The 22,070-nt window shown below is 39.4% G+C and overlaps 1 protein-coding gene and 1 long non-coding RNA gene across 7 annotated transcripts in view; one reads left to right on the top strand and one right to left on the bottom strand.

Moving 5' to 3' along the window:
- LOC135220725 (uncharacterized) overlaps positions 1-22,070 on the top strand; it is a 121,644-nt gene that overhangs the window by 89,978 nt on the left and 9,596 nt on the right. Inside the window, exon 2 of the long non-coding RNA XR_010315774.1 lies at positions 20,767-20,814. This is a non-coding gene — a long non-coding RNA (uncharacterized LOC135220725). The remainder of the gene's footprint in view (positions 1-20,766; positions 20,815-22,070) is intronic.
- LOC135220723 (interference hedgehog-like) overlaps positions 13,999-22,070 on the bottom strand; it is a 292,308-nt gene continuing 284,236 nt past the window's right edge. For all 6 annotated transcript variants that reach the window (XM_064258154.1, XM_064258155.1, XM_064258151.1 and 3 more), the window contains one exon: positions 13,999-19,977. In XM_064258154.1, the coding sequence (XP_064114224.1) occupies positions 19,759-19,977 (219 nt within the window). In that variant the 3' untranslated portion in view covers positions 13,999-19,758. The remainder of the gene's footprint in view (positions 19,978-22,070) is intronic.

The following is a 22,070-nucleotide window of genomic DNA, read 5'->3' as shown; positions in this document are numbered from 1 at the left end:
AAAAAGTAAGACTGCACGGCAGTAGTTTCCACAGTTATTGGCAGTGGGCCAACTTTTTACTAAAGAGTAAGACTGCAAGGCTGCAGTTTCCACAGTTATTGGCAGTGGGCTTGACTTTTTACTAAAAAGTAGACTGCAAGGCAGCAATTTCCATAGTTATTGGTAGTGGGTCTAACTTTTTACTAAAAAGTAGACTGCAAGGCAGCAGTTTCCACAATTGCTGGCAGTGGGCCTAACTCTTTACTAAAAAGTAGACTGCAAGGCAGCAGTTTCCACAATTGTTGGCAGTGGGCCTAACTCTTTACTAAAAAGTAGACTGCAAGGCAGCAGTTTCCACAATTATTGGCAGTAGTGCCTCAAGTTACGAAATTAATTAGTTCCGAAGTGGCCTTCCTAACCTGATTTTTTCGTATCCAGAACTACATTTTACATGTAAATGCCTAATTCGTTCCAAGCCCTACAAAAACACCACAGTAAATTTTATAATAAAGGTAGATTGAACAATAGACAATGAAATACAACTATTCATTACCTAACCTAACCGTTACTGTACCTGTAAAAAGAGTGTGTTAGTGTACAGGGTACAAGAAATACTGTACGTATGTATGTAGTAAAATGTGGAACCTTACCTTTTGAGTGAGGTGATGTCCAAAAGTGGCAACAGGGTAGGAGGACAAACAGCAGAAAACATGAACACTTAACTTTACGAAACTCATTGAAAAATGGCAGAAAACATTAACACTAAACTATACGAAACACATTAACAAATACTTCTTTATTATCTCCATCACAGTAACAAATACTTCTTTTCTGGGCTCAGCTCGTGTCGCTGCGCGAAATATCCTTTAATCTATTATTTCTAGGGTAAATGTACTAACACATACCAGAGAATAAATAAATCAAGAAAAAGGTCAGTATAATTGACTCGCTCACCCTCCAAGAGGGTGTCGGTATGAACACTATGGCGAGTGAGACCACTACCACGAGCCAAATGCCAATAGAATTCTCCACTACAAAATCCCTCCAAGAGGAGAGCCAACCCACAGGGTGGGCAGCAAGTACTACTACTACTCCATCCCATGCTGCCGACTGCTGCGCCTCTGGTGGCCATCCTTTTCAGTTAGCGCACACGATTCACACGTGCCCTTTTTTCTCTCGGTGTTTTTTGTGCCCTTTCTTTGGATTTATTTACCATGGAGCGTGCAGCCATCGCAGCAGCTAAGTTAAGTACTCAGTGTTTATTGCTAGTTGGTTTTTTTTCCTGGCCCTGAGCCCGTATTTACCGTTTTTAGGTATAAATACGGACTCTAGGTCGGAAGCATGGCAGCATGGTTCTGCCTCGTGGTGGGTTCGTTCTTGGTCACCCATACCCAGAACATCCCCTTACTTATGTACGCTCTATTATTATCCGCTTTGTTTAGGGTACGGTCTACACGGTTTTGTCATGCATGCATGTCTTTTACTTTATGTAGGATCCTTCTATCCAGACCCTAGCCACGGCTCTTAGTATCGGCCTCGGCTAGCTTTGAGTGGTAGACTTGCCTTCGGGTTAGTCGTACACTCCTGGATTTTTTCTCCTACTAATTTAAATTTGTTTTCTTTCTTTCATTATTATTATTCATTGTTTTATTTTATGATTTTTGTTAGGTTAGTTAGGCGTCTGGCTTGCTTAGCCTAGGTCATGGCCCATTGGGCCTACATGCTACCGCTCATCAGTTTCGGTGCTTCCCAGATAGCATCTCTCTGATCAGTTGGTTACGGTCCATTGGCCTATTTGCTAACCGCTCATCAGTTCAGTTTGCTTCCCGATAGCATCTCTCTGATCAGTTGTTTGTTTTCTAGGCTTAGTTGTTTTGTTTTTTTCGTACCGCCCTCGTGGTCCCACATGATCACGAGGCAGCCAGACGCCTGTCCAGTCACCTTCCCCCCCTCCCGCTCTTCCATAGAGTCCGGGGGGGGGGGGGTGGTGGTTTGGTCTGCCCATGCTCCGCGTCCGCTACCCGAGCCTGCCTCCCTCTCTCCCCCCCTTCCCCCATGGCGGAGGGGGTAGAGGGACGGGACAGACCCGGACTGGACTCGACCTCTCCGGCTTCTCGGTCCGGCCGGATGGTAAGGTGTGGGGGGACTGGCCTTTCCCCCCGCCCCCCTCCTTTGCTACCCCGTCGACTCCGTTGCTAGCCTGAGTCTGTATGTCCTCTCGCTCTTTCCCACTTTACTAGGGCTCCTTTACCACCGGAGTCCTGGCATCCAGCGGAAAGGTGCTAGTCCACCCAGCAGAGTGGACCGGAACATACAGTGGGTCCCTTCTAACCTCTCCGTCCTCGCTGAGTTACGACACTCGCCACGCACTGGATTTAGTCCGGTACGTTCGAGCTTTAGGTTTTAAGTTTTGTTAGGTTAAACTATTAAGTTTTATCTTAAGTACCTTAAAACCATCCCCCCACCCCCCTCCCTTACCTGTTCTCACGGATCTCTCCGGGGTTATAGCCTATTCAGGCGATTAAGGGGCGAGTTATGCCCAAATTTTTTCCGAGCTCCGGCATGCAACGGAGTTCTTCTGTCCTCTAGCCTGTAAGTGATAGCCTTTAAGATACTCATGTGTCTTTTCACTTACAGACCACCAACTGTGCATGCCGGATGCGCCGCCACACTCAGGACCCTTGTGGACACGAAGTTTGCCGGTCCCATGCTCCATGCGCGACTCCGCACGGGGGACAATCAGGTCTGGTACCACGAGACGTGTACCATCTGTTACGATCTGGTGAGCCAGCTCTTAGACGGGGTAAGTATTCCAACTCCGGTACTGGTTCTCTTTTGTTTTAGTGCTTAAGTTTTACATTAATTACTAACTTAAGGTAAAAATTCAAGGGGTCTTATAGCCCCTATAAGTTTTAAGTTAAGCTTTAAGTTGATTTTAGTTTTAAGTTATTCTTAAATCTAATCAATACCCTCTCTTCCAGGCTCCGGCTGTGAGGGATACCGCATTGGCAACCCTGCGGGCCTGGGTCGGCGGTTTCGGGAAGAACGCCGCCAAGGGTATGCCCTACATCCTTGAGAAGAGGTTGGCGGTACTAATCTTCCCCGGAGGCAAGGCGACAGGCTACGTCGACCCAGCAGAGGCGGCCCCGACTATCGCTTTCATCCAGCAACAGCTGGCTGCCTCGTTGTCGGACCAAGGCCAGGACATCTCCTCGAAGTCGCGACGCTTGACATTAATGTGGAACCTATGGTAGGTGTAGACGACCTGTGTCGAGGTAAGTTCATTGGACACCCAAGGGATACCCTTGGGTGCAACTGGTTCTTCTACTCCCTGCAACCTCTCCATCCTTCCAAGGCTTTACGGGTAATGAACTTTATACTTCTCCTGACGCTTCAGTTAGACCCAGGGTCCAAGGTCAAGCGGTGAAAACCTTGACGAAGACGTCGTCGTCGTCTAAGAAGACGACTTCGGCGTCATCCTCCTCTCGTAAGTCTCCGACTAAGAACCTCGGAGCAGAGAGATCTAAAGCTTCTGGGTCCGGCTCTAAGTCCTCGAGGAGTAAGATCCTCCAGGGAGAGATCTCGCACTCCAGCGGAGTCGTCAGTTTCGCTACCCTTGGTTCCAGTTCAGAGCCACCCTTCCACCTCCGCTACAGCTCCGGCTTTGGACTCCAACGCTGGTCTGTTACAACAAGTGGGAGATCTGGTTGGGTCTCTGAAAAATAGCATGGAACAAATGATCTCTCGGTTGTCTGATAGAATTACTTCTCAGGACAACATCATAGCCGGACTGAGCCAAGCTCCTCTAGCTTCTCCTCCACCTTTCAGCACAGGTGGAGCTCAACTTCCCCCGTATGACTCTCTACCTCCGTTCTCAATGAATAACCCGTGGGAGAGTAGCGTCATACTCCCCCTTCCAAGACGGACTAATCTCTATCCCGGAATGTGGAACTCGGAGGATTGAGGACTTCGAGTTCTACCCGGAAGACCTTCAGCCCCCGTTTATAGGCTACGCCAGGCTCACAGCCGCAGCCATGACTCGGGATGATAAAGTTCCAAAGGAGACAGTCCTCTATTCGCGTGACCAGGCTCAAAGAGAATGGCTCAGGTGTCTAGAGGACATGGATTGTTCCAACACGAAAATCCAACCTTTTAAGAGTCCGTTTACGATTTTTACGATGGAAGAGAGTACCCCGCCCTCCCATTTCCTGACAAAGATCGCGACGACTACTATCCCAGCAGCCCAGAAGGACGACTCCATGCCTCAACAAGAAGGAAGCAGATCCTACATCTCCGTTGCTTCCTTCAGCCGGTGAATTGTGGGAAGATTTACCTAACACCTTCTCAGCTGGCAAACTCAAACCAGACTGTGCTATGGAGCAGTTTGGTGAGAAGCTACCTAGGCTTCCAGATAGCCTTATTCAGGCGGAATTTGATGCCAAATCGCGATTAGCCAGGTCTCTATTAATTCCATGGCTATGACCGAGGTGGCTACCATTGCCTATGGGTCGGAACCGCTCTTCAAGCTTCTTACCAAATCTCTGACTCAAACGGTGCAGTCTGACATGTTTTGAGTTCGCCCACTGCTAGGACGAATTGTAGGAAAACAATGTCCTACAAGAGGCAACAATTCGGCACGAGCCGAATAAGTTGCTCACGTCAAGCATCTGGGGAGCAGACCTCTTCCCAGAAGCGATGGTTAAGGAGGTTCAGTCAGAGGCTACAAGATTGAACCAGAGCCTTAAAGACCGTTGGGGTCTTACGGCCAAGAGACGACAGGACCAAGCCGGTAAGGGTAAGGCTCAAAGGAAACCATAAGACGTTTCCAGCCCTACCAGAAGAAGCAGCCACGCTTCTCTCAGCAAGTTCCGGCTGTTCCTTTAGTGCAAACAGCCCAACCTTCCACCTCAAAGGCTCAGTCGCAGCCGATTTATGTTATTCTCTCCTCAGCCTCAGCCCTCCACCTCTTATGCCCTCTCTCCGGCCTACAACCAGGTCTTCGAGGGTCAAGCCTCACAGAAGTATGACCGCTCGGTAAGGGAGGCAGAGGTAAGCGCTTTTTTTTTTCCTTTCTGGGGAGAGGATCGGGAGTCCCAAGAAGGTTTAATAGGGGAAAACATTTCAGAGGAGGCCGAGGAGGCTACCAGAACCAATGAGGAAATTCAGGTAGGAGGGAGGCTGTTTCACTTTCGCCACCGGTGGAACTTCAGCAAGTGGGCTCAGAGCATTGTCTCAAAAGGCCTGGGTGGAGCTGGTTAGCGAACCCACCTCCATCCAGACCTTTCCGCCAACTTCCTTCCAAGGAATTGACGGAGTACGCGAGGATCTCCTTCAGAAAGGAGCTATAGCGAGAGTCAAAAGGTTAAAATTTCAAGGTCGCTTGTTCAGCGTGCCAAAGAAAGGCTCACAAAAAAGAAGGGTAATCTTAGACTTGTCCCCGCTTAAACTTAGCCATTCGCTGCGGGGGGGGGGGGGGGGGCACAAGAAAAAAATTCAGATGCTCACGGATCTCGCAGGTGCGGACCTTACTTCCCCGTGGGGCCGTCACCACCTCTATCGATCTTACAGACGCTTACTATCATATCCCTATTGCAAGACACTTCCGTCCGTATCTGGCTTCAAGATAGGGGACCTACATTCTCCTTCAAGGTAGTTCCTTTCGGCTCAACGTAGCACCCAGGGTGTTTACGAAGCTGGCGGAAGTAGTAGTGCAACAACTCAGGTCGCAAGGGGTTATGGTAGTAGCGTATCTCGACGATTGGTTGATCTGGGCTTCAACAGTCGAGGAATGCAACAAAGCAACACTGAAAGTGATTCAGTTCCTTGGAATATCTAGGCTTCAAGATAAACAGGACCAAGTCAAGACTCACTCCTAGAGTCAAACTTTCAGTGGCTGGGCATTCAATGGAATCTATCCTCCCATACTCTGTCGATTCCATCAACCAAGAGGAAGGAAATAGCGAAGTCAGTCAAGCAATTTCTAAGTCACAAACTGGCGTCAAGAAGGACTCAGGAAAGGATCCTGGGTTCGCTCCAGTTTGCATCAGTGACGAACAATCCTAATGAAAGCCAAACTGAAAGACCTAACCAGAATCTGGCGCTCACGAGCAAATGTCAGGTCCAGGGACAAATTATCCTCAGTCCCTCTGATTCTAAAGAATCGACTCCGGCCGTGGGCGAAAGTCAAGAACTTGTCGGTGTCAGTGCCCCTTCTTCAGTTTCCTCCACCAGGGATCACCATCCACACAGACGCGTCTTTGTAGCGGTTGGGGAGGATATTCCCAGTTCAAGAAGGTTCAAGGAACGTGGTCACCTCAGTTCCGTCAGTTCCATATAAACGTACTGGAAGCAATGGCAGTGTTCTTGACTCTAAAAAGGTTACGTCCGCCAAAGTACTCCCACATAAAGCTAGTCCTGGACAGCGCAGTGGTAGTACATTGTATAAACAGAGGAGGCTCCAGTCACGTCATCTAAATCATGTCATGGTAGCCATCTTCTCCCTGGCAGACAAGTTCAGTTGGCATCTCTCCTCCACTTCATATAGCTCGAGTGAGAAACGTCATAGCAGATGCTCTATCCGATCAGTGCCCCTAGAGTCGTAATGGTCACTGGACAACAGTTCGTTCCAATGGATCCTTCAGAGAGTTCCAGGTCTACAGGTGGATCTCTTCGCATCTCAAGCGAACCACAAACTCCCGTGTTATGTGGCCCCCAACCTGGACCCTCTGGCCTATGCCACGGACCGCCCAAAATGGGCTCTAGGACTGGAAGCAACTGGGAGAAGATTTATTTCTTTCCTCCAGTGAATCTTCTCATGAAAGTGTTAAACAAACTCAGGACATTCAAGGGTCAAGTGGCTCTAGTAGCCCCAGACTGGCCGAAGAGCAATTGGTATCCCCTAATTCTGGAACTGGGTCTTCGTCCTCTTCGGATCCCCAATCCCAGGCTCTCCCAGTCAGTACAAACGAAGACTGTGTTCGCTTCCTCAGGGATTCTCAAAACCCTAACTTTATGGATTTCATGAAGTTTGCAGCGAAAAGGGATGCGAATATTGACCCTCAGAATATTCTCTTCTTGGAATCCGATAAAAGGGATTCAACTTTTAGACAGTATGATGCTGCTGTCAAAAAGTTAGCAATCTTCCTGAGAGAATCAGATATTAGAATCATGACAATTAATTCAGCTATATCCTTTTCAGATCCCTATTTGAAAAAGGCTTAGCAGCTAGCACGATTACGACAAACAAGTCAGCCTTGAAAAAGATATTTCAATTTGGATTCAACATAGACTTGACGGATTCCTACTTCTCGTCTATTCCCAAGGCGTGATGCTTAGACTTAGACCTTCTGTCAGGCCTACGTCAGTATCATGGTTCTTAAACGATGTTGTCCTAAAACTGCTTCAGAAACCGATAATGACACATGCTCGTTTATAATGCTCTTAAGAAAAACTCTATTTTTATTAAGCTTGGCCTCAGGAGCTAGAATTTCAGAACTGTCGGCTTTATCCAGAGATCCGGATCATATTCAGTTCCTTCCCACAGGGGAAGTGCTACTTTCTCCGGAACGTAGCTTTATAGCAAAAAATGAAGATCCTTTGATGAGGTGGGAACCATGGAAGGTACTACCCCTTCCACAAGATATATCTCTTTGCCCAGTTTCAGCCTTACGAGCCTTTCTGTCCAGGACCTCCTCATCCTCATCGGGTCCTCTCTTTAAGAGAGAAAAGGGTGGCACTTTATCTATTAAAGGCATCAGGCAACAAATCCTGTACTTCATTAAACAAGCCAATCCTGACTCTTTCCCGAAAGCACATGATGTCAGGGCAGTAGCCACCTCAATTAACTATTTCCAACATATGAACTTCGATGAGTTGAAAAAAGTATACTGGATGGAAATCGCCGACAGTGTTCAAAACGTCATTACCTAAAGTCCTTGGAAGCTCTGAAATTTCAGCAGTAGCAGCGGGTAACATATTTTCCCCTCCCCCTGACTCTAACTAATCTTTAGTAGAAGATCCAGTCCTCCTTTCCTCTACCTGCCTCACCCAACAGTTCGTCTATTCCTGCCTTGTTCATTTACAGTCACCTTGTGTCTTAGCTGCTTTTATGATGATGTGGTGGGTGTCCCTTATTTTTTTGCTAGGGACACTCACAATTGATTACGGATATTGATCTCATGGATGTCATCCCCTTATTTTTATGCTAGGGGATACATCTTAATTGTAATGGTTACGGGTTTTGTATATTAAGTCATATACATTCCTTTATATATTATTATTGTTGAGTTGTTTTGTTCACCTTATTATGTTAATTGCTCTGGAATTTTGATACATAGCTTTACACAGATACCATTTTGATACATTTAAGCCATATTACCTCTGTATATGTAAATTACCTTAAGTTAAGAAATATTATTAGAATTAAGTGTAATTTAAGCATATTTCTATTTTGTATCACTGTGTATGTATCCTTATTAGCAATTTATATTCTTTTACTTTTATTTGAGAACTTTTTTATTTTATTTTATTAATTTTGGTTTACAATCTTGTGCTATTTCTCTGGTACGATTTCGCGCAGCGACACGAGCTGAGCCCAGAAAAGGGATTTTGACGTAAGGAAAAATCTATTTCTGGGCGATTGGCTCGTGTCGCCAGCGAAATCCCGCCCTACCCATCCCTTCGCCCAAGATTGTCTGCTAACTTCAGGATGGCCACCAGAGGCGCAGCAGTCGGCAGCATGGGATGGAGTAGTAGTAGTACTTGCTGCCCACCCTGTGGGTTGGCTCTCCTCTTGGAGGGATTTTGTAGTGGGAGAATTCTATTGGCATTTGGCTCGTGGTAGTGGTCTCACTCGCCATAGTGTTCATACCGACACCCTCTTGGAGGGTGAGCGAGTCAGTTATACTGACCTTTTTCTTGATTTATTTATTCTCTGGTATGTGTTAGTACATTTACCCTAGAAATAATAGATTAAAGAAAGGATATTTCGCTGGCGACACGAGCCAATCGCCCAGAAATAGATTTTTCCTTACGTCAAAATCCCTTTATTATCTCCATCTTCGTCTCCATAGAAAGCACCCTCTTATTTCCATGAACTTCAGCAACATTCTTGGGACCCATGGCTAATAACGTAAGTATTTAAGTTCACACACAACACGATAAAGTAACTTACAATGAAAGCGAAATCACTAACACGAATTTATGTTAACAAATGAAATCTACTTGAACGAACGAATTCCACGTGTGTACAATAACGCTGCCGAAATGAAATGGTTGAGGAACTCCCTTACGTAGATGCATGATGGGATAGATGCCGACCAATAGGAGAGCAGGATCTTACTTCCGTGACTAGCATCAGGAACCAATGGGAGAGCAGGAGGAGGGTGTCTAGTCCACTGAGTTGGCAGCGCACGAGTTTTAAAATTGTTCTCGGCGGCCTGGGCGAATGTCGGACTTTACAGTACACCCTTCTGCAACCTGAATTATTTTTGTACACAGAAGCAAAATAATCTTTGTCTTTGCCTTTGTAACCTGGATTTTCGTACGTAGGGACTTTCGTATTTAGGGGTATGACTGTATATACCATAAACTCTTGAGGCAAGCATAAATTTTATGTGTAGAAACCATCCACAGTGTCAATAGCATTTTCAAATACTATTACTGTAGCTTTATGCCTTGCCCTGTCATTGGCTGGCCAACTGTTAAAGCTGAGATATTCCCAAAACTCAGAGAGTGTAAATTAACAGTTATGTAGGGTTCAAATTTGTCCTAAAAACAGTTATTCATTTAGCTTTTTATTATTCACCAATTTAATGATACACTGTATACATTTTGTACTAAAGCTATAGTATACCTTAGCATAATACATGGTTAAATTTAAAATAAATTATGTACAAATTGATGCAAGATCCCTATAGTAAAAGATTCTTTAGAAAATGTAAAAGTTTCCTATATAGGTAAATTTATTAATTGAACAGTGTACTAATTCAGTTTTGCCTACTACATTATTTGCATGGTTACTGGAATGAATGTTTTTAAAGCTTACTTACATCAAGTACTGTTTACATAAACTAACAGAATTATTAGTTATAATCACAACTGTATCTAAAACTATCTTTCACTGGAATAAAAAGAAATTATCATGTATTGCCAACAATACCTAGCATATTTACAACCTTTCCCCTTTAGATTATTTTAAAATAGGATAAATACATACCTATCTACAAAGTTCATAAACTATTTTAAAAATGTAATCTGACACTGTGCTGGCATACAAAACATTCAATCAAGATGATATTTTTTGTCATCAAATCTATTCAAGTTTTTTTAATGTAAATTGTTATATTTTGAGTTATTTCATTACATTTTACTCATTACATTTTACAAAGAATAGAAGATATGTTCAGTTATTTGAGGGGATTTCAGGTATTAGAATATCATGCAATGAGGGCCTAATCCAATTAAAACTAATGTTATTTACAATAAAATACAATACAGTGCATAATACAATTTATTATTAAAGTATTTTTAAATATTTTTCGTGACTAGTTGCTTGTACAGTTTTTTTCCATATATCAGAGAAGAAGGACATTTGTGATATATAATTTGGAGACAACTTCAAGTGTCCACCAGTCCTAATAAATTTGAGACTTCATGTTATTATTAAAAGATTTTATAAAACAGGTTTTGATGTAGGAAAAACCTATTTTTGGTAGCCGCTGTTCATCCTCAAAGGAGACTGGGTCCCAGGGCTCTAGTAAGACAGACCAACCAATTACAATTTCAAAGAATTCTCTTACATAGCTGGTCTCTGCCAGAGTAATGCTTGTTGGCAAATTGATAGAATATAAAGGACTCAGGACAGGAGGGCTCTAATTATCGCCTGTCCTACTAAAAATTGATGTATGTATAATATGACAAGACTATGTTTATAACTTCTATGACTGTTGCTGCAGTATAGAATTTCATGAGTTGAGAAGATCGTTCATCAACGTTTTGCAAGTTGCTTTATGTATGTAGTCAATGAGCTTTCAAGTTTGTTAGATTAGGACCTAGTAGGCTTAAAAGATGTTAATAATTAATAAACTTTTAATACAGATTGTTTGTTTTTGAATGTTACAAAAAACATCATTTGTAATATTTTTCTTAACTGACAATATATATATAGTCATTCCACATTCACAAGGATATACTGAACACTTCAAAAATCTTAACCATCCTTCTTAAGACTGTGGACAAGAAAGGCTAAGTACAAATTCATAATGTTGAAAGGATTGTTCAATATGAAGTCTTATGTACTACTAAGGCAAGATAGATAATTTGTAAGCACTTTTGTTGATGTTAGTTAATATGTATCAGTTGCCATATCTGTTAATATTCTTATACATACTCCTGCTCATTATAACTGTATTATTTTAATATTTTAACTATACAGTTGTTTTGCAATGCAATGTGGCAGTGTGAGGTTCTTTAGAACATCTGAATTTGTATGGTTAAAACAGCTGTGATAGAAGTTTAAACATTTATGTTAAATTTTAGTGCACAGAGACATATACTGTATAAATAGTCAACATTTTGAAATAATTGTCCAAAATGTAAATGTTAATAGCCTTACTCTTAACACTGATGGGGCACATTAATAAGAATAGGAAGAACCTTGGATTTATAGCCCATGAAGTTGCCAGTTTTGATTCATTACCTGCAATATTCAGTAGTCTAAGGTCAGTGGAAGGTTAATTTCTAAAATCTGACAATATAAGTATATTAGATTTTTATGCCTGAGGTTCGCGTACATTACTACTTTGTGACTAGGTCACAAATTGTCAGTGGCAAAGCACCATCTGACCAACTACAGACATAACAATGATTTCCGTTCTTGCTCACCGTTAATTTACTCTTCATAACATAAGCTGGTTTAGGTTTCATTTTGAAGCTGAATACATGTAGTAATGTACTTTGAAGTACTACTGTATGTTCAAAAATGGAAAATACTTAAAAGGTGGGTAACATGATCCAGAAGTTATAATGGTGTTAACATGTATGAATCCAACAGTTTTTGTCCTAAAACTAGCACAATTAATTTCAAATAGTGGAATTAGATTTGTCTGTCACAAAAACACCTTTTACAATCCTTGGGATAATAATGGTATACTAGTACATATCTTTCAGAGGAAAATTTTCATTTTAATAAATTTTGTGCTTATTTGTTTATTTCCATGAAGTAATTTTTTAAGATTTTACCAGTACATTGTGCTACTTTTTTTATCACTCATAATTTGTCTAAATGCTTAGAGCAAGAGGTGAAGAGAATACGGTTTTTCATTATATAGATTCCCAATTTTAGTAATACAGTATGTAAATAAATCATTGTAGACTGCCTTGTGAAAATACTATTAGCCAACATTTCCAAGAATTGTGGTAGTCTGGAAAGGTCAGCAATCCTCTGATTGCTTGGTGCAATAAGTCTTTTCCTTTATTGCCAAAGAGAGTAATTTTGGAATTATCAACCTACATATGCCTTTATATATAATATCAGGAAGCTGGTACTATATTATTTCCTATATGGTTAGGCCATACTTTAGCCTCACCACTTATATTCCTTGTTAGTTTCTATACTTATTCTAGATAAGGGTAACAACCTTGGCTCGAAAATCTGCAGGTAACTTGTACATTTTCTCTTTCCATTCTGATGTGCTTTGCTCTTCTAACGGTTTAGTTATTTTAATTTCTGATGTAGTACTTGGCTTTTCTAATAAGTAATGCTGTTGAGCTGTTCTCATTTCTGATGTGCTTTGCTCTTTTGAGTAACGCTGTTCAGCCATTTTCAAATTTTTTGTGCTTTGTCCTTCTAAGTAGTAATGCTGTTTAGTTATTATCATTCATGATGTGCTTCGCTCTCCTAAGAAGTAACGCTGTTGAGCAGTTTTCATTTCTGTTGTGCTTTGCTTTTCTAATAAGTGTAATGTGTAAGAGTTATTTTCATTAATGATACACTTTGCTCTTCTGATAAGTATTACTGCTGAGGGAAACACACAAGATACTCAAATGGTTGATAGCCTTTAGGTGTATCACATTCATTCACTGCAGTGGGATAACATTATTTATAAACTGGCTTATTTTTTCTGAATACAAAGAATAACTAGGGATTGTCTCCTCTCCAGCTGATATTATTAAGAAGTATCCTATCAGGATTATTTCCTGTAGTAACTGAACCCGAGTTTAGTTTAATCTTTTGTATTGGTTGACTGATGGTATATTTTACACATCTTTGTCAATCCTGTATACAGTATGAACATTTAACTGTGATATATTGCAAAAAATTGGATACACTTGTTTTCTGTTGGGATGGAATATTTTATATACAGCTTAACTGGCATACCGTACTTGTAGCTTTCCGGAGAGGGTATCCTTTATAATTGGCATTTGTACAGTTATTGTTTTTTTTCAAGAACTGGAAAAAGGGGGTAATGCTTGGCTACATAGTTTTTTTGTAAGAATAGAAATGTTATCTCGTGAATTGTGTAGTTCATTAAAATCTGTTAGGTATTTCTTTACTAATACAAAAATTGACAATCCACACATTACACTGCAAAGGTATGCTGTGTTTAGAAAAGTATCACAGTAAACTGTGAAAGTTCCTTTCTGTCTTTCACTAATTCTTAAGATCTTATGAAAACATAAGCTTTTTTCTTTTTTATCCATATTTTAATGCTTTCTAGATATTTAGGAATACTGTCCAGAGCAAGTTTTCCTTAAATATTTTTATGCAAAGCATCCACTAATGTTGAAAATTTTGGGTGTGTTTTTATTTGTTAGTTCAGTATGTCCAAGCAAGTTATATAAAATGCAGAAGTAAGAATTTTTTTTTAACCTTGTCAAGAGTTGAAACACCCAAAAAGGGAAATATTCAAAAGTAAATGAAGTAGCCACAGGTTTTTCTTATGAACAACCTACAGTTTTCCTCGTGTACTCTTGCTTGCCAAATGCTTCACCTATAGAGGAGATACAAAATTTCAGGTGTAGTTTTGTCTGAATTTTTAATAAAACATAGTTTCTGTTGCTTATTTTTAGACTTGTTCATACATACCCTGTAAGCTAATATAGCCAACTGAAGATTGTCTTGTGGTTGTAAATTCTCAACCATTTAGTGAATATCATGATATTTATCTAGTAACTGGCATATTGAAGGACAGGTCTCATTATTACCCATTTTCTAATGAAACGTAAGTCATTCAGTCTAATTTGGGCCCTTGTGGTTAAACTGGAATTATATTCACATAAAGGACATGTAGAATAATTAGTTGGTTAAATATAGGGAAGATTTGTAAGATAATTTGCATTTTTCTTAGAGGTACAAACCTGTAGTTTTTCTGTGGATAACTTGGACAGCATTTGGTCTTGGTTGTTGAAGTTCTAAACAAGGTTTTCAAATTAAGTGGAAGTCAGTGATGAGTTAAGGGCAGTTGAGGAATAGTTATAGGACATTGGGTTTGTATAACTAGGAAAAATGTAAAGTATCCTAAAACTTTGCCTTTTAATCCATTTAATACTATGGCAACTTAACCCATAGACAGAAGGATGTCTCTTAAAGTCATGATTAGCAGTGACTCCTACCCAGAAATGTCAGCTTCCCTGATACTTTGATGATCAGGGGGAGGGATGACTTCTATAATCTTTTGTACAGTGCAACATATGTGATGCCAAAGATGACATGGCCCTGTGCCTAGGTGTAGCTTGTTGTGACCTCACTAGGAAAAATGGATAACTTAGGTTCCCATGTCAGAAGGAAGGACTAGTTTGAAGCTAGCATAATATTGCAAAATCAAAGATTTTATCTTCTTTTGTCTCTCTTCCCTTGAAAGAATGGTTTACAATTAGTACCAGAAATTAAGAGATAGAGATAGGAAGATTTTTTTTTTTTTTTTTTTTTTGGTAGCTCCCATGTACCTGGCCTGTTCAGTGAGAGTAGAGCATGTGGCTGCTGGGAGGAAGAAGGTAGAAAGAGGGAAAATTTACCAGTCAGTTATCATCCAGCCTACTATTTAATACCTAAAACCTTGGGCAAGATACTGTTTTGTAAAAATGGAGTCTAGTCATTACACATGTTAGTCAGTTGCCACTGTAGGCCTGAAAAGTTATTCAGTGACTTACAGGCAATGTTCTGCAGGTAGAAAGCAGTGGAAGTTGTCTGGCACTACTAAACACTTGCCATCAGTACCTAGGATATAAAGAAATTTCTCCTGAATGCCAGAGATGGGGCAGGCAGTGGCCCTGACCTTATGAATACTTGCCTGAGGTATAGGGTACCTCAGTATCTCCACTTTACAACTCACATGTCCATTTTTGGCTTCTTGGAGCCAGAAAGAGACTTTTGTTTTTATGTAATTCTTTCTTTTGCCTGCCACCACTAACGAACAGAAGCTAACGATCAGGTTTGAGGTGTCAATTTCTGCATATGGACTACTGCATAAATTGCAGTGGAAACAACAGAATTTTGTCTTGTTGTCCACAAAGCTTCTGAGGGAGAGGATCAGGAAGGATTTGTAACTCATTGGGAATTGATATGTTCTGAGCTTTGAACTCGAGAATGAAGGAAATTGAATGGGAACCCCATTCCTTTGAGTGTCACACTAAGAAAGAGAGTGCAATTTCCTACTCTCTAGACCTATGCTAATGCTAACAAGAAGTCAACTCTTCAGCCATGAAGCACAAGTGCAAAAGTGGTTGACGAAGCAGAGTAGGCCACGGGTTGTTTTCTCAGTGCTTTGACAAAAAAAAACGGGCAGCAGATCCAGATACCACTTGGCTTTTGGCCAGCAAAAGAGCTGCCAACATCATTCTGAGACTGGGAGTGACCTATACTCAGCAGACAAGTAGAATGCTGGGAAATGGTGCAAACATTTAGATGGTCAACAGGTGTTGGATGGTATCTTCCATAGCAGTCCAAGGGTCCAGAACTAGAAACCAGAACACTGTTACTTTCTTGCTTAGCCTTATGGTAAATATGTTAACTACTGGAGTCGCCAAGAATTCAAACAGCATATTCATTGTGGGTATGGGAAAGACTCCATCCCAATGACTTGCCCTTGGCAACTGAAGTGATTTACCAGCACACTTTGACAGCCTGGATGTGTCTGGTGAACAGCCCAGTGGTGTGGCAACCCACCTATTGGCACCTGACATACCAACACACAAAGGGACAGAGAAATTATACCCTCTTGTTTGCCGATGTATGACATTACAATCATATTGTCACTCATCAATACTGTGCGTACTGCCAAGTGTCCATTCTAGATGAAGCATAATAGATGAGCAAACAATTGTATAATAATTTGGTTTCTAAAACCTCAGTTTCCCCATTCATGAATCAAAATTCTTTACTTTGATATACGTAATATTGAAAGTGACCTGCCACTAAAATGAGCAAAAGTTTCTAACTCAAAAATTATATTGTCTGGCCCTCATAGTAATTTTTATGCTATTCACCATTATTTTTTTTATATTTCAATCTATTTCTTGGTTATTAAAGCTGCTATATTCTATACCCAAGAAATAAATTTTAAAACACCAACTGCCTAGGTGTTTAGGAAAGAAAAGTTGACATAGGCGTTGAGCTTATAACATATTGCTTTGTCATCTGGGGGATTACTGAGCAAATATAGTTCTCACCTCAAAACACAAAATTCACTGGATCTTCAGATGTTCAAACATAGCTACAGTATAAAGCAAACTCTAGTTGAGCCCCTATTTTATATACATTAATTCATTTACATTTAAAGTAATGGATTTTTATTTACAAATTGGGAAATCTAGTTTTATCAAACCTATATGATTCTGAAATTGTCTGCTTTTTTATTTATTTACTTTTTTAACCAACTAGGCAGTCCACATATACTTTGTTTGAATATGGTCCCAGCTCTACCACAAATACCCAAATTTGACTGTCAGCTTTATTAGAAAATTTTTAGAATTTTGTATTTTAAAATTATTCTAGCACAAAGTAGTATATACTGTATAATTATTTATAAATTGCTCTGCAGTGAACCAATTCCCTCACACCTGCTGGTGATGTCATGCATTGCTCAGCATTTTATTATCTTTAGAATTTCATTAGGACCAGTTTGTAACTTTTACATGCTTTTGGAGTTCTGTATCAATATTGGGTAAGTTATAGGAAATTAAAATTTGATTCAAAGGCAAAAATGTAGCAAATCTATAGAGAATATATATACATACATATCTTAGGTTATAAAATTTGTCTGTAGCCTTGCATATCTACCAGCCTAATATGGTTGAGCCTTCATTGTAATACACCATGGAATTATAGATTGCATCCACTTAGTATCATTACTTGTGCTATTGATTGTAATGGGGCTCTCATGCTTTTCCTTCTCTTTTTGACTTTATGCACATGATAACTGAAATGCAATATTGTAAGCAACAGAGATTTACTTAACCATCAGTGTTCACTTGAATAGAAGTACTGTGCTGGATAACAATGAAATTGGCCAGATTGTAGTATATTAATTACACTGGTAACAAAAGTAAATTTTTTTAGTACTCTGATTAAGCACTACATACCATGACTAATCATTAATGCCATCCCTTGTCATGAGAGAATTGATCCATTTGCATGAATTGCTAATCTACTACTACTTCTTTTGATCTTCTTAGTACCATTGTATAGCAGGGGGCAGCCTTTCAAGTCAACTTTCTCAATCTATTTCTATATTTGGCATCTTCCCCCAGTCCCACCTCAACCATATCCCTCCTCACCACGTTCATCCATCAGATTTGCTGATGTCCCACACTTCTCCCCATCACAGGCATGTTCTTGGCTCTTTTGATTGGTTCCACCTCCTATCTTATTACATGCCCATAGTATGCCTCTCAGACAGGCTTCCATAGCCGCCTCTTCTACATTCTTCTTATTTCTTGACTCTCCCTCCTTTCCAGTACTAGTGGTATTCCAATCATCCATCTCACCATCCTCACCTCTGTTCTTTTAAACTCTCCCGCCTCTCTAGTGCCCAAGTTTCTACCCCATGTAATAGTACAGGCCTGATAACTCTTTTATAATTTTTCATTTTAAGTGTAAATGACATTTTCTTGTCTAAAACTGCTCCAGTTACTTCTCTCTAATTTTGCCGTACTTCTTTCACTCTGTCTCACTGCTTGACATAATCCTCTAAAAAATCTGGACACATGCTCAGCAAGTATTTCCAGTTATTTAATAATGTTAAATTTTAGCATTTATAAATAAATATTTTTCATTTCTCCCAATCCCTTACAACAGATGTTAAGTTAAAAAAATTCCGTCATTTTTTTTTATAATTTATACAAAAATGACAGGCAGGATTATTTACTTCTTTAAATAATATTTTATATTGTAAATTTATGGATATGATTTTCAAGTGAATCCTATCATAAATTGCTCTACAAGAATTCATAAATTGCTATACAAAAATTCAGACTAAACAAAACCAATCATCAAGCAGATCATTCTTTTGATTTGTCCAAATACTGTACAATATAGTAGAATATATTGTTGGTCCTTACTTCCATGTTTACTGCTTTTTCTAATACATATATTACTTTACATATAACTCATCACAAAGTTGTACTTGAACATAATAAATCTACAGTAATAACTACTTTTATTCTATGATAAAACAGTATTAAAAGATTTTTACTTTCATATCTTTCAGGTATTTGGTTGCTATCTCACCTAACATAAATGCTCCCTTTTCCTTATTGAAAATCTAGATAGTACACAAATATTAATAAAATTAGAACTATTGCACATGAATGTATGTAGTCCCCATTTTTGCCATAATTCACTACTAGAATGAATATTGAATATAAACAATATAACTATATATATTTTTACCACTCCCTGAGTTATGATAACTACATAATATATGAACTTCCTACATTTTCATACGTTAACTGGACTTAGCTGCCACACAAAAAATAAAAAAGGCTTGCTTAATGTTATCCACAGACTAACATGGTTTGGCTTTTAAATCCATATTTTTACAAATTGCATGCGGACTAGTTTCTGACTAATTAACCCCATGGTTAGTGGGTTCAGTTCCAAAAAACTCATATTTTATAAATTAGAAGCAGAGTATTTTAGTTATTTCTATATATATTAGTAAATTCTTAATTATTTTCATAATTTTGCCATCATTGGCTGCATAATCTGAGACAGAATTTTGCATTGTTTAATTTACAAAACATTTCAAAACAGTAAACTAACATACCATGAGTGATAGTGTACAGAATATTAAATCTCTTGGATACAAGCACAAACAGAACAAATCATTATAGGATATATGGAACAAATATCTAAAGATATCAATAAACTTAGCATAACACTTAAAAATACTATCACATGACCAATCAGGTTAATATCAAAAGGAAGACATTTCACCAGATATTTCTGCTCTATCATTGCTTTGAATTTCAAAAGACCCAATGAAAATTAGTCTGCACTTTGTAGTTAGTATACTTCTACAATAGAATTTTATTAATTATATCATTGACTCGAAAAACCATTCAGATAAAACCATAAAGCTAAAACATCTGAGACTAGTTACTTCATTTTGATCTTTAAAAGGTTTTATACAGAATATATGTACATGACTTTATAAGACCTATACATAATTTTTTTCTCTTCTCAAACTCGCAAAGAACATGAAAGTGTACATAGAAAATAAACTTTTATCTTACAGCACATATAAATCACTCGACACAACACTTAACAAAGCACGTAAATTATCTTGCCACTGTGTCTGTTTCACTGCAAGACAAAACAGCACTTTCAAAAGTGTCACTTGAATTTCTGAGAGCTGTTTGACTTCTGACTTCAGAATTACTTCTCTGCTCAGATTCTGAAGGAAATGATGAAGCCTGGTGTGCTGGTGTTGAATAACAACTTTCCATTCTTTGAATGTTATGATTATTATTTTCTATGAAAGAGCTCTCCATAGCTACCTGAAAAGATACATGTTCATAGTTATCAAAATTGGTGCACATGGTTTAAGTACAAGTGAACAAACAACATTATGACTTGAGATACAGTCTTGTGCATTAACAATTACATATACTACAGGAAGTCGGTGTGCTCTTAGCACCAGTAAACATGCTCTACACTCACATGTGACAGTGATTCACTACAGTACAGTATTGCAAAATATCATTGTTTATTGGTTTAATATGCTGATTACCATGATAACCATTAAAGTACTTTGAAACTTTAAAAAGAATATTATTGATTTATCATTAAATAATTCATCCTGCAAGTGACATGAAGTAACTTAAGAAATTTAAGTAAAAGAATATTATTGATTTATCCTTAAATAATTCATCCTGCAAGTGACATGAAGTCACTTAAGAAATTCAAGTAAAGGATCTACATTCAAGCAGAGAAAGCAGCATGTAAAACTCAACTAAAAGAGTGCCAGTGTATAGATTTTTCAGAAGCAGTGACACAGAGCTCCTGATGAATTCTAATGTAAACGCACCACTTGCAAAGCAATTTCTGTTTTACATGAAAGGGGCCAACTACATAAAAATGATAGAGAGTGAATGCCAAAATGGTGGACATTAATTAGAATGGAATTACCAACACCAAAGACTGCTCTGATCTGTTTTATGAAACTGGTTTAAGACTCTTGCTTCCAAAACTTGAAGTAACTTACCAAGTATAATTACATAGCTAACATTTCTACTTGAACAGTAACTTTAAAAAAATTCATTTAACGATTCTATTGTTTTGTACAGGTGACAGGCCCCGCCCACTATCGGAGCACTCGAGAAACAGCTTGGCAGGTAAGCTCAACTTTGTTTCATCTGGCTCGTCATACACATCGGTGCCATTGCAGCAGCGTTTTTTTTTGGTTTTCAGTTGTATTTGGGTGATTTATAATTACTGATTTGCTAGCCAGCAAGTTTTTGTCAGCTTATTAGCTTTTTCGAAGTTAGACCAGTTGTTTATAGAATTATGTCTGATTCTAGTACGTATTTGCTATAGCAGCGGAGGGTCTAAAACTAGGTTAACAAAATCTTGCTATGATCCTTGTTCAAAATGCAGTAGATGTAGGGGGTAAGAATGTACCAGTGAGAAAACTTGTAATGAATGTTTTTCTTGGGATAAGAACCGGTGGAAAGTGCTTAAATTGCACTTAGATAAGTTAGCAAGGGATAGGAAGAGGAAAGCGGCTTCTAGAGCCGAGAGTTGGTCACGTAGCTTGAAAACCACTCCTAAAACCTAGCTTAGTAGCTAGTGGCTCCCTTGCCTCCGACCCTAATACCATTTCCAGTCTCAAATCTCGGTTCAATAAGAAGACAGGTCTTTTTGTTAGTACAGTGGCAGAATTGGGAGAGTCACTGAGAGTGCTTATGGATAAAGAGTTCACAGAAAAAGTGATGAGTGATAGTGTAGTTCAAGTGGGTGAAGTGGCTATCCATCCCATTGGCTCTCCTAGAAAGTCCCTGTCATAATCCCCTGAACCAGGAAGAAGACATACCAGAAGTCCAAGGGAGGCTGATGGTGGTTTGCCCATGGGTATTCACTTTTTCAATCAAACCTGTTCCACGACACCATGCGTTGACAGACAGCCATTAGAAAGGTGTCTCATTGGGAGTGCACTTGTCTTCAAGTTCCGATTCCGACACTTGACAGGAGCAGCCAGAAACAATTCCTGGATTCTTAACGACCACTTTAGCGCCCGTCAGAGAATGTGGGTCATTGTCCAGACCCATTTCCAGTTAAGACGTTGTAAGAAACCCAATATACTAGCCCACAGCCTTCTTGTAGTTATGCTGTATCTATGTGGACAGTCTAGAGGCCTTCTCAACCGAGTGCCCATATGCTGAGCGCCCCCACCTGGCTGCTAAGCGTCCACTGTCATTAACTATTGTCTATTTCAGGAAGGAAATTAACAGCAAAGATGAGCAATCAAGAATATAAAATTAAAAGAAACCTCAATGAAGGCAAGTTTAGGTCATTGCAAAATGTCATGTCTTGAAAATAGGTTCCCAAAGTGTAGAGAATATTTTATTACTTTTTCACTTCAGAGCCAATA

The sequence above is a fragment of the Macrobrachium nipponense genome, chromosome 2, assembly GCF_015104395.2.
Source record: "Macrobrachium nipponense isolate FS-2020 chromosome 2, ASM1510439v2, whole genome shotgun sequence".
NCBI classification, from domain to species: Eukaryota; Metazoa; Arthropoda; class Malacostraca; order Decapoda; family Palaemonidae; genus Macrobrachium; species Macrobrachium nipponense.
Note: the sequence above shows the minus strand (reverse complement) of the source record. Positions and strands in the feature narration are given on the sequence as shown.